The 13,123-nt window shown below is 41.7% G+C and overlaps 1 protein-coding gene across 1 annotated transcript; it reads left to right on the top strand.

The window, feature by feature from the left end:
• The first annotated feature begins 3,494 nt into the window (after positions 1-3,494).
• LOC132651416 (NEDD4-binding protein 1-like) lies at positions 3,495-4,796 on the top strand. The gene is given in 1 exon segment (XM_060376628.1): positions 3,495-4,796. A coding segment is annotated over 1 exon segment (1,302 nt).
• Positions 4,797-13,123: the final 8,327 nt, after the last annotated feature.

The following is a 13,123-nucleotide window of genomic DNA, read 5'->3' as shown; positions in this document are numbered from 1 at the left end:
CAGCAGATAAGAAACCATTGTCTGCATGCCAGAGGGCACTCCCAGACAGAGAAGGCAGCTTCTGATCTCCGTCCTGCTAAGGTTCATCCTGCTGCTGCATTTGCTGCTGCATTGACTGTTACATTTGCTACTGCTGACTTGCTGGTTTGCTGCATTGCTGAATATCCTGAAGACGAAGATTGGACTTGTCCCAGGAAACCTGGAAATAGCATAAGAGCTGCATAAACATCAGGAAATAGTCCATAGAAATCTATGGCCCTTTCCCATTTATCATTCTTTCTCTACTACCTAGTGTCTGGGAGTTGGAAGGGATTAGGTTGGATAATAGTTGGAAGGGAGGTAGAGTTATAAGAAACCCAACAAAACAGACAAATATTCCAATGAAGGCTTTGTTGAGACCAATTAGGTTTTACAATATAATTTAATTTTCATAAAATTTTGGAACCAGTTGTTATTTTACTACCAAATTATGTTTTCAAACAAATTTATCATGGTAAGTCTTACAGCAGTAGAATAGTAGTATCTTACAGGAATATTTGTACAGATATATTTAGGCAGTTGATAATTAATAAAGGCATTTAAACAAAAATTAATGATGGATTTTACATAATCTTACTTTATCAATTATTACACCTTGTGCTAACAGCAAATTCATAAAGTAGCTCCATTAGTGATATCAGGGGTTTAATTCATAAAATCAATGATGCCTGAAAAATCAGGAAACTTGAACTAAGTAAATGTGTTTTTTTTTTAGAAAAAGGATTCCCATATTTTTTTATTAATGAACTTCCTATTAAAAGGCACCCAGCACTTAGAAATACATCCATCTAAAAAAATCCAATTTTGTGAATCTTGAAATGCTTTTTCAAATCTGTAATCCACCTTGGAGTAATCGTTTACTTCTTATTTGAAGCTAGAATACTTCTAATAGTTTTATGGGTGTGAGACTCACATCTCATATAAACCTGTATGTCAGTTAAGACCCTTTCTCCTCTCACAATTTTAGATATTAAAAGGACTTCCTGCAGTTACTATACAATGAGAAAGCCTCTGAAAAACCACATCAAAACTGTTGCGGAGGAATATTGTGCCTGAGTGGCATAAACAGAGAATACAGATAAAGCTATGATATTGTATTTGTTTTCTAAATAGTTTTGGATTCGCTATAACTGTTATGTGAGTTCCTGGTGAGGAACCGTGACTTCATAGACTTCATAGACTCATGTGTGTGTCTGTGTATATGTGTGTGGTGTGTCTGTGTGTTCCTGTGTGTATGTCTCTGTGTGTGTTGTTATTATATCGAAATAGCTACTTGAAGCTACTTACCATTTTTTCTTTCATTCTGAGATATCCATGCAAATCAGATAGTCATGCATTCTATATCTAATGTAAGGATCATTCCATCCTCTCACCACTCCTGACTCTGTATCCACAGATCAAAATAACTGTCTTCATTACATGCCTTTTTGAACAAATACTTGGTGTTCTGGGTACCACTGAAATGGTTCCAGACAGCAGGGTGCAGAGGTCTATTTTATTCTGAAGTATTACCACCTTTGATGCTGTCAAAGCAACTGTAAATAATGAAGAAATGTATCATATAGCAGGAATACCTTTACTTAATATGTGTCAAAATAATGAATGATGGACTATTTATACTTTATTAAAATTTATTTAAAATATATTAAAACTATTATAATGAGACTAGTTCATGGGAATTATAATTATTTCAAAATGAGCTCCTGGAAAAACAGTGGGGGTTTCTGTGGGGTTTTAGCAATGATTTTGAAACGGAAGTGGAAAGAAACTTAGATAAGTTGGAGAAAGACAATGAGTTAGCAGTTGAATGTCTGTTGCCCTCATAAAGGACCCCAGATCAATTTCCAGCATCACTGTCTGTCTCATGATTTGATCATCCTTTTCAATCCCGATGGGCAGCTTATTCATATGTGCATGCCTCAACAATGCTATACACATGACATACACAATACATGACATAAACATATTTAAAAATACAGAAAAATGAAAGGAACAAGTTGGCTCTACAGGGCACTTTATGAAATCTATACCCCATAATAAACTAACTTCAATCAGTACTTTTCCAGAAAGCAGAAGGACAAAAGGAAAAGCAGGTGAATTGAGAAAAGACCCACACTGTTGCAAAGGAATACCAAAATTCTCCACCCTGATGCAGAGGAATGTCCAGATATGCAGTATGAGATAACATTGCCCAACAACCAGTCCAGAAAATCATAGCTCACCAAATCAGATAGGGGCAGGACTAGATGTACTGCTCACCTAAAATGATCAAATCATTGTAAACTTCGAACACCCTACAGCATCATCATCCAATAAATAGCATGTGGAACTTGAGTCCAACTTGGCAAAAAGCAAAAGGAATTAGCCTGGTTTGTTTGTTTGTTTGTTTGTTTTTGTGTTTTTTATTGTTTTTGGTCTGTTTGTTTGCTGGAGGAGGGAGGCAGTTGTAAAGGAATTTCAATCATGCTACCTGGCTGCTCTAGCAAGGGGTTACACCAAGAGATCTTCATGGGCTGCCTGCTGGAACTGACACACCTGAAAATCCCCCTGTCTGAAAGGCTGACACACCCTTAGGACACACCTTAATCCCAAACAATGTAAGGAACTCTAGTTTGGAAAGAGAGAGGGCCTTGATTGGAAGTGAGGTCTAGTGGAGGGGCAGACAAAGAGCCAATCAGAGAAGGACTCCTCAGCAAGCATCAGAGATAGGATCCGCCCACCAGGAAAGGGAGGCTTCTTAAAGAGAGTGCAGCACTCTAGAGCAGCTCAGTTGAGTTCTCACTGTGCAGTGAGGTGGAGCTGAGTGCTGGATCGCCACCCCACCCCCTTCCCTCCAGCAACCCGCCACCCATTGTTGATTTTCTGAGTGCGGTTCTGTGCTGGTGAAGAGAGGCACGTGAATCCCGAGAGTCAGAAGGGACCAGAAGTGTTTGCAGTGGAACCCAACCTGATCGGGAAGGAGAGAACCCACCAAGATTGCAGGAGGCAGAGGACATCTGACAGAAAGGTCTCAGAGGAGAGCAGACGTCTGAGGGAGAGCCTCGGAGGAGGAGAAATTCCCTGGGATCCTCTGCAGAGGATGCATCTGTTTCACCTGGCTCCTGCTGGAGAACACATAGGAGGTTCCATTTTGGAGAGGGGGGAAACTGAAGGCCTAGAGGGGTTCCTCGGGAAAGCCATGGCGGCAGTTCTTTGGGCCTTGATCACCGTCGCGATCACCAGCCTGCTTGTACTTGGACTTGCAGCTGTCCTTCTCTACTTTCTCTCCGAGAAGCTTGGACCAATATGTGTCCAACAAGAACGTACCTCAATAGCCTCTGGAAAAGCAGCACTACTGCAAGAAGTGGTAGTCGTGCAACAAGCGAAATTAGCTGTGATGTTACTGAGGCTGCAGAGACACGAGAGAAGGGGAGTGAGAGAACCGAAGGCCCTCGAAGGAGAAACTAGGGTACGTGATGGGTCAGGGGGCCGGGATGGACAGACAGCCCATGGAACCTGAGTCGCCCCCGGCTCAGGAGGAAACCGAACAAGGGCAGCAACCCCCACCACCTTTCCCATTGGCCCAGGGAGGAACGCCTGACAAGGGTTTTCAACAACCCGCGGGACCTGTGCTTGCAGAATCTAAGGAGCCTCCCCGTGGAAAGCATTCACACTTAGGGGGCTTGCCTGAGCCTAAGCCGAGGTGCCCCCCAATTTCTGAGCCACTCCTGCAGCAGCCCCGGCTGTTTCCTTCAGAGACAGGATCCGCAGAATTGGGTGGATCCTATGAGGACCCCACTGCCTCGTTCACAGGGGTTCAGAGATTTCAAGAGGCCCTCAAGACCCCATACAGTCTGGCCTTGAGAAATGAGCCCGGCAGGGCAGATCTGAAGCATGTGGTGATAGACGGAAGTAACGTGGCCATGGCCCATGGCCTGAAAAAGTTCTTCAGTTGCCACGGAATAGCCCTCGCCGTGGAGTATTTCTGGAAGCTTGGCAACAGAAACATCACCGTGTTTGTCCCGCAGTGGAGAACGAGACGGGATCCTCACTTCATGGAACAACACCTGTTGGGCCAGCTCCAGGACCTCAGCATAGTGGCTCTGACTCCTGCCCGGATGGTCTCCCGAGAAAGAATCTCTTCTCATGATGACAGGTTCCTATTGCACCTGGCAGAGAAGACCGGGGGGATCATCGTGACCAATGATAACCTGAGAGAGTTTGTGACTGAGTCGGCGTCCTGGAGAGAAATTGTTGCCAGGAGACTGCTTCAGTACACATTCGTGGGAGACATATTTATGGTTCCCGATGACCCTCTGGGAAGGCACGGACCTCGGCTGTAAGAATTTCTTCAAAAGGACCTCTTTCCTCCAGACAAGCAGCTGGTTGATGACAGCGGCCCGCCAGGCATGAGCTCTTTGGACTCTGTCCTCAGGAGCCCTAGCCCCAGCCCCAGCCCCAGCCCCAGCCCCAGTCCCAGCCCCAGCCCCAGCCCCAGCCACTGGCCACCACCCCAGAACCACGGAGCCTCTCCAAGCCCTGGGCTTCCTCAGCAACAGCTCTTCACTGTCCCGGTCACACTGCCTAGGATGCAGCAGAAACTGGGCAGGCCCGCACAGAGATCTTGGGCAGAGACCAGCGAGTTGAGGGAGGCGCTGATGAGCATCTTCCCGCACTCTGAGCAGAAACGGAGAATTGACCAGATTCTGCTAGCTCATCCATCCACGATAGACCTGAACACCCTCCCTGGCCTCGTGTTGGATGCAAAGCTGGGCTGAGACTGCACTCACGGTGTGGTGGGGAGAGGACAGGAGAGGGAACTAGGATCTGCCACCTGTTGGTAGTTCCTTCCCTGAGGGAACATTGCTGTATGGTATGGGAGAAAGGAGTGACAGATGTTTGGTGTACACAAAATGGAGATTGTAAATGAACAGAAACAGGGAGAAGTAACTCCCACAAATACAGACCATTGTGTTTTGTTTTGTTTTGTTTTGTTTTGTTTTAAGTTGAAATTTCCTGATTGGCAACCAGGAAGACAACTGCTGTTTAAAGTCCCTGGATTGTAGGAGAACGTGATGATGAGTGTGAGCTTCCATTCTTCAATGGGATTTTCAAAAGAGTGGGATGGGTTTCAGGTAATGGGACACTCAGAGAAGCAGCTTTTGCCTATATTTCCACAGGTGAGCAGAGCCTAAGGGTTCCATCAAATTGCAAAGGAGCCCATCCCCAGTGAGAGAGGATTCCCCATGAAAGCCTCTACTCAAGGAAGGAAAGGAGGCAGATAGAGGGCAACCCGGAGCCATGGTCCCACCCGGAAAGTTGATACCACCCACAGCCCCTGCACAAACACACACACAACACCAACACCAACACCAGCTCCACAACCGCCATGCCCTTGTGCAGGAAGAGCTCATCAACCTGACTGAAAGAGGACAGTGAGTTCCTGAAACAGACAGACGGGAAGACCTAGATCCTGAAATGGACATTTGCTGAGGTTACAGATGTTCGAGGGGAAAGTGGCATGAAGGCATGAATCTTCAGGTGGATTTTTCCACTGTTTAGTTTAGGGGAGTGGGTGATAGTCTGTGCTGGAAGTCTGAAACCCAGCACAATGTTTCCATTCGGCTGAAAGATGCCAGGAATGAGAGAGATTGAATCAGAGGGTCCTTAGGACAGCCTGGTGAAGGGGGTCGGGGGAGGGTTTGCTCCTTCTGTGTCCTCAGTTGAGTACAAGGTCAGCTGGGTGCTCTCCATGTCTCTCTGAGCTAGTGGGATTTCCCCTGAGCAGGTGGCTCTTGAGTCTTCCTTGCTAAAAAGCAAAACGGATTGGTGGAGGGAGGCCGTTTTAGAGGAATTTCAGTCCTGCAACCTGGCAATGGGGGGGGGGTCACACCTAGAGATCTTCATGGTCTGCCTGCTGGGGCTGGAACGCAGACACCCCTGAAAAGCCCCCTGGCTGAAATGCTGACACACCCTTAGGACTCAACCTTAATCCCAAGCAATGTAGGGAAGTCTTGTTTGGAGAGGGCAAGGGCCTTGATTGGAAGTGAGGTCTATTTGAGGAGCAGACCAAGAGCCAATCAGAGAAGGACTCGTCTACAGGAATCACAGAGTGGAGCTTTTCTAGATTCCACCATTTGTCTGCAAATTTTATGATTTCCTTTTTTTTAATTGCTTAGTAGTATTCCATTGTGTAAATGTAGCACGATTTCTATATTTGTTCCTCTGTTGAGGGACATCTGGGTTGCTTTCAGGTTGTGGCTATTATGAATGAAGCTGCTACTAATGTGGCTGAACAAATTTCCTTGTTGCATGCTTGAGTATATTTTGTATTTATTTCTATGCAATATTAGCTGGAACTTGAGGAAGCACTATTCATAATTGTCTGAGAAAGCACCAGATTGATTCCCAAAGTTTTGTACAAGTTTACATTCCCACCAGCAGTTGAGGAGGTATACCCTTTCTCCACAACCTCTCCAGCATGTGTTGTCACTTGAGATTTTGATCTTAGCCATTTTGCTGGGTGTAGGGTGAAATCTCAGCATTGTTTTGTTTTGCTTCTCTCTGATGACTAAAGACATTGAGCATTTCTTTAAATGTTTCTCTGCCATTCTATATTCCTCTACAGAGAATCCTCTATTTAGCTCTGTACCTTATTTTTTAATTATCTGATTTGTTGTTTTTTAATTTCTAGAGTTATTAATATATTTTCTATATCAGCCCTTTTCAGATATAGAGGTGGTGAAGATTCTTTTTCCCATTTTGTATGCTAGACCAACAAATATAAAAAGTTTCAGCCCAGGTGGTCCTGCAGGGAATGGTGCACCTCCAGGGTCCAAGCATGTAGATGACCTAGACCCCCTGCTCTGATGTAGCTGATTGGTAGCTCAGTATCTATGTGGCTTCCTGAGTAAGGGGAGCAGAGGCTGCCTCTCTCATGAACTTTGTTGCCTACTCTGTGATCACTTGCCCTTATTGATGTGGCCTCGGTAGGCCACAAAGGAAGAGGATCCAGGTGGTGCTGATGAGACTTGATAAGCTATGGGCAGATGGCAGGGGACTCCACCTTTCAGTGGGCCTGGGAGGAGTTTAGGCAGGGGGCTTCAATCAGGGTATATAGTGAATTAATTGTAAAAAAAAAATAATTAAAATTTAAAAAAAGAAAATAAAGGACCAAAGCATAGTGACCTTATGCCTTGAAATTGAGCTGCTCACTGAGAGCGTACTTTCAGCTACCAGTGATTCTAAATCTTCCTAATGTTGCTACCCTCATGATTTGGAGACCCTCGATCATAAAATTATTTTCATTGCTACTTAACAGCTGAAATTTTGCTGCTGTTATGAATCAAGTGAATATCTAAAATGCAGAATATCTAATATGTGACCTCTGAGAAAAGTTCTTTCAAACCCCAAAGCTATTGCAATCCACAAGTTGAGAAACACTGAGCTAGACTTTCAGGCTCCATTGCTGTTGACTGTATGGGTCTGAGGACATGGTCGTTAGAAGTTCAGCTTCCTGTGAACAAATTTTTTCCTCATCATTATTGACCTCTCAATTATTAAAGAGGTATTTTGGCTCCTACATATCTCTACTTTTAGTTTATGTCTAAGCTGACTTGGAATTTGGAGAGGAAATTAGTTGCTGATGAAATCCTCACTAAAGGGATTTTATATACCTCAGATTATTTTTCTTTTTAAAGTAGTGAATTTACATAGAGCTCCATATTAAAGTGAAAGATATGAGCACCAAATTATTGAGTTTTCTCAAGCAAAATGTTTCTCCCATTGTAGCTAAAATCCATGCAGCAAATGATTTACTGATTTCACCTGCAACTTAGACTAACACATATAAAGAGTCATTTGCTGTGGTTTTCAGCTCTCCTTCTGGATGGCTTTGAGAAGGAGAGTTCAGTGAAATGTGATATATTTGTGTACACAAAAAAGAAATTCACTGGGCAAAGTCTGATTTCAAGAAGGGACCAATGTTTCTTTCATTTATAACTGTTTGAATCTATACTGTATTTCCAAGTTAGAGACTGACTTGATAAAATCAATATTCTTGAGAAAATTGTCATCAAATTTACTAATTCTTCATTCTAAGTCAATCTTGCCACAAACATATCCACCATATCTTCTACTCCAGTCTTAAACTGTTCATTCCAAATAGATACTAAAGCACCCACCTGTTCCCATAGAATTATGAATTTAACTTTTTATCATATAGTGAAGGTACTTTTGCCCTTTGCTTTTTAGCACATGAGAGAGCAATGGTAAATTATTATCTTGGAAGTAGAAACTACTTACATCAAATCTGCTGACCCTTGGGTCTAGGTTTCCCCTCCTCAGAACTATGAACAGTAAAATCCCGCTCTTTGTAAGTGATGCAGTATCTAGAAAGTTTTTGTTTGCATGTTTTGTTTTGTTTTACAGCAGTACACATAAACTTAGACTGCTTCCATATTCTTGTGGGACTCCTAACAGTGGGTGCAGTGTCTGACACTTTTGCTTGTTCTTGGATCCCTTTTTCCCCTACCAGAGTGCCCCATCCATCCAGCCTTGATTTGATGGCATGTGTTGAGTTTTATTGTAATTTGTTACACCATGTTTGGTTGCTATCCCTGGGATGCCTGCTATTTTATGAAGGTAAATGTAGAAGTGAATCTGGGGAAAGGGAAAATAACAAGGAGGAAGTCAGAGGAGATGAGGGAGGGGAAACTGTAGTCAGGACATATGAGAGAAGAATATATTTAGAAAGGAAGGAAGGAAGGAAGGAAGGAAGGAAGGAAGGAAGGAAGGAAGGAAAGGAAATGCATTGATTTTAAATGAACCTGAATCTCCATGAAAAAAAAAATGCAGTGAAAAAAACTACATTCTAGTTCATAATTTTGTGAGAAAATCTTGGTAAATTTTCATAAGGTTGAAAATTTTAATTTTATATGCAAGTATGTTTTTCTTACATTGTTTTAACTTGACTCTTTTTACCTGGGATAGATAACTGCTCTTATGTGCTTGGCTTTTATTCTACTCTAGCAAACAATTTGGGTTTGGTCATATGGTTATGATTTTTATGTTTATTGGTTGAAGAGTGAAGATTAGTTCTCAAGTCCAGTCCAGGTATTTTGAAATATAATCTACACAACTGAATTTCTAAACCTTGGCAACTGTTTAGAAATATATGAAAATAATACAGCAGCCAACACTTATATAGAAGAGTTTTTCATTGTAATATTTGAATGAATAAAAAAGGTGATTCAAATTCTATGCCACAAAAAAGCAGTTTTTAAACATGTCCTCCCTGTAATTTCAACTTATATTTTCTGACCTATTGAATGTTCCCACATTCTACTTTGGGAATTTCCATGACATGGTCACTCTCAAGACAATGCAAATAATGCAAATTAATATAATTCAGGAACATTCATGAGGGAACTCCTCAGTGCATTGCTTAGTCTTTACTGTTAACACGGTTGGGTAGAAAACACACCCTTTGGTGTGTTCAAAGGCTATTTCTAGAAGTAATTAGATTAACAAGGCATTAACCCATGCATAGTTTAATCCATTGAGTGATTCAAAATTTGAACAGACTGTTGAGAGTCTGTGGAATTGTATTAGAGGGAGCAGGTTAGAGGAATTGGGTAGATGGAGATGAGCCATCCAGGGCTAGAGCCAGTGTGGGTCTTCTTTGTTGCCATTCCACTCTGCTCTCAGTGTTTCTTGAGGTGAAGAAACTCCACTTTCTTGATCCCACTGATAGGCTCTGTCCACTCAAAGGAAGTAAGCAACCAGTGACAGAAATATCTGTAACCAAGAAAAATATAGAGATGGCTAAGCACTTTAAAAGTGTTCTCCTTCACATGAACTCAGTGGAGGGCTCTTTGACACCCCCCAGGGGAGGAGTAGCCTTTCCAGGCCACAGAGGAGGACATTGCAGCCATTCCGGATGAAACCTGTTAAACTAGGGTCAGATGGAATGGGAGGAGGACCTCCTCTACCAGTGGACTTGGAGAGGTTCAGGAGGAGATGAGGGAGGGAGGGTGAGATTGGGAGGGAATTAGGGAGAGAGTTATGGCTGGGATACAAAGTAAATAACCTGTGATTAATATAAAAATAAAAAAATATATAAAAATGTGTTCTCCATCCAGAAGACCCAAAATCTATTCCCAACACCCAAAATTGGAGACTCATAACTTGTGTCTCCACAGGCAGAAGCATAGATATAGTACACATAATCTCATGCAGGCACAGACAGACACATAAACTTACAAAAATACCTTTCAAAAGAGGCATAACTAACAACTTCTTCCTTTAAATTGTGTCTGAAAGTGTAGTTAATGCATATGGCACTGTATTCTGTTAAGGCATTCACATGTCTTCACATGTTTAATGTTCAGTTCAGACTGTTTCTTGGCTCTGCCACTGTCTTCCTTTTTCGCTTCACTAACCTCAAACTACAAATCTTGAATAGTTGGTTGTAACCTATCTGACTATTTTTCATCAATTCTTACCTGTTCTTTTTTTTTCAATCAGTGTCCATTTCCTTTATAAGCCACAAGAAGATATATTAATAACTAATTCTCCAGTCAAGCAAAGGGATCAAGAAAATGCCAGAATCCATGGTGGGTTGGAAGCACAATGGCTGCAACAAAATAGGGCCTTGACTTAACTGCACTTTGCCTAATGTACTCAGTACTTTAGAATGAATTTAAAACAAATACATCATAAATAAATACATGCATATGCATGAATTTTTAGAATATTATTTAATCAATATAACATATTTTAAATGTTTTTAAATAGTTTATTATTATAGATGTTAATGAGTGCTTTGTGGAAATGAAGCTACGAAATCTTGCTGAAGTATACATATGCTATAATCCTTTTATATTTATGTACTTTACTTGAGTTTAAGTATAAATTAAATTCTTATATATAAATATTTTACATAATAGTTTTCTAATTCTTACTCTTTTTTCACATAAAATTTAACCATTTATCTGAAAAAAATGAATCCATTTAATTGAACAATAAAAAAAGACTAGGACTTTTTTAATTTTGACCTAATTAGAATCATAAAGTTGAAAACACTCATTGTCTGTGATATAATTTAAAAATATATTAGTATTTCTGAGTTGTCACTGGTCAAGTAGTTTGTGAAATCCTACCAGGTTTGATTGTAGGTATTGTTTTTTTTCCATTTTTTTATTAATCACATTTTATTTACTTTGTATTCCCCCATAAGCCCCTCCCTTCTCCCCTCCCCATCCCAACCTCTCACCCCCTTCTTCACGAATGCCCCTCCCCAAGTCCACTGATAGGGGAGGCCCTCCTCTCCTTCCTTCTGATCTTAGTCTATCAGATCTCATCAGGAGTGGCTGCATTGTCATCTTCTGTGGCCTGGTAAGGCTGCTCCCCCTTCAGGGGGAAGTAATAAAAGAGACAGTCCCTCTTCCCATTACTATGTAACCCACTTGGACAATGAATTGCCATGGGCTACATCTGTGCAGGGGTTCTAGGTTATCTTCATGCCCGGTACTTTATTGGAGTATGAGTCTCTGGGAAGACCCCTATGTTCAAATTTCTGGTTCTATTGCTCTCCTTGTGGAGTTCCTGTCCTCTCCAGATCTTAATATTTCCCACTTCTTACATAAATTCCGTGCACTCTGCCCAACAGTTGGCCATAAGTCTCAGCATCTACTTTGATAGTCTGCAGGGCAGAGCCTTTCAGAGGCCCTCTGTGGCAGGTTCCTAGGTTGTTTCCTGTTTTCTTCTTCTAATATCCATCCTCTTTGCCTTTAGGGATGGGGATTCAGCATTTTAGTCAGGGTCCTCTCTCTAGATTAGTTTCTTTAGATATACAGATTTTAGTAGTTTTATCCTATATTATATGTCTATATGAGTGAGTATATACCATGTGTGTCCTTCTGCTTCTGGGACATTCACTCAGGATGATCCTATCCAGGTCCCACCATTTACCTGCAAATTTCATGATTTCCTTATTTTTCATTACTGAGTAACATTCCATTGTGAGGATGTACCACAAATTTTGCATCCATTCTCTAGTTGAGGGGCATCTTGGCTCTTTCCAGCTTTTGGCAATTACAAATAAAGCTACTTCAGACATGGTTGACCAAATGTCCTTATTGTGTACTTGAGCCTCTTTTGGCTATATGCCTAGGGGTGGTATGGCTGGATCTTGAGGAAGCACTATTCCTAGTTGTCTGAGAAAGTGCCACGGTGATTTCCAGAGTGATTGTACAAGTTTCCATTCCCACCAGCAGTGGAGGAGGGCTCCTCTTTCTCTACAGCCTCTCCAGCATGTGTTGTCACTTGAATTTTTCATCTTGGCCATTCTGAGGGAGTAAGGTGATATCTCAAGGTCATTTTGACTTGCATCTCTCTGATGGCTAAGGACAGTGAGCATCTTTTTAAGTGTTTCTTTGCCATTCTATATTCTTATGCAGAGAATTCTCTGTTTAGCTCTGTTCCCCATTTTTTAATTGGATTGCTTGGTTTGCTGCTTTTCAGCTTTTTTAGTTCTTTATATATAATGGATATTAGCCCTCTGTCAGATAAAGGGTTGGTGAAGAGTCTTTCCCAATCTGTAGGCAGTCATTTTGTTTTGATGACGGTGTCCTTTGTTTTACAGAAGCTTTTCAGTTTCATGAGGTCACATTTATTGATTGTTGCTCTTAGAGCCTGTGCTGTTGGTGTTCTGTTCAGGACGTTGCCTCCTGTACCAATGAGTTCTAGGGTCTTCACCACTTTTTCTTCTAACTGATTTAATGTGTCTGGTTTTATGTTGAGGTCTTCGATCCACTTGGACTTTAGTTTTGTGCAGTGTGATAAGTATCGATCTATTTGCATTTTTCTACATGTAGACATCCAGTTAGACCAGCACCATTTGTTAAAGATGCTATCTTTTTTTTTCCATTCTATGGTTGTGGTATCTTTGTCAAAGATCAGATGTCCATAAGTATGGGGGTTTATTTCTGGGGCTTCTGTTCAGTTCTATTGATCCACCATTCTGTTTCTACGCCAGTACCATGCAGTTTTTATTACTGTTGCTATATAGTACAGCTTAAGATCAGGGATGGAGATATCTCCA

The sequence above is a fragment of the Meriones unguiculatus genome (genome assembly GCF_030254825.1).
Source record: "Meriones unguiculatus strain TT.TT164.6M chromosome 13 unlocalized genomic scaffold, Bangor_MerUng_6.1 Chr13_unordered_Scaffold_81, whole genome shotgun sequence".
NCBI lineage: Eukaryota > Metazoa > Chordata > Mammalia > Rodentia > Muridae > Meriones > Meriones unguiculatus.
Note: the sequence above shows the minus strand (reverse complement) of the source record. Positions and strands in the feature narration are given on the sequence as shown.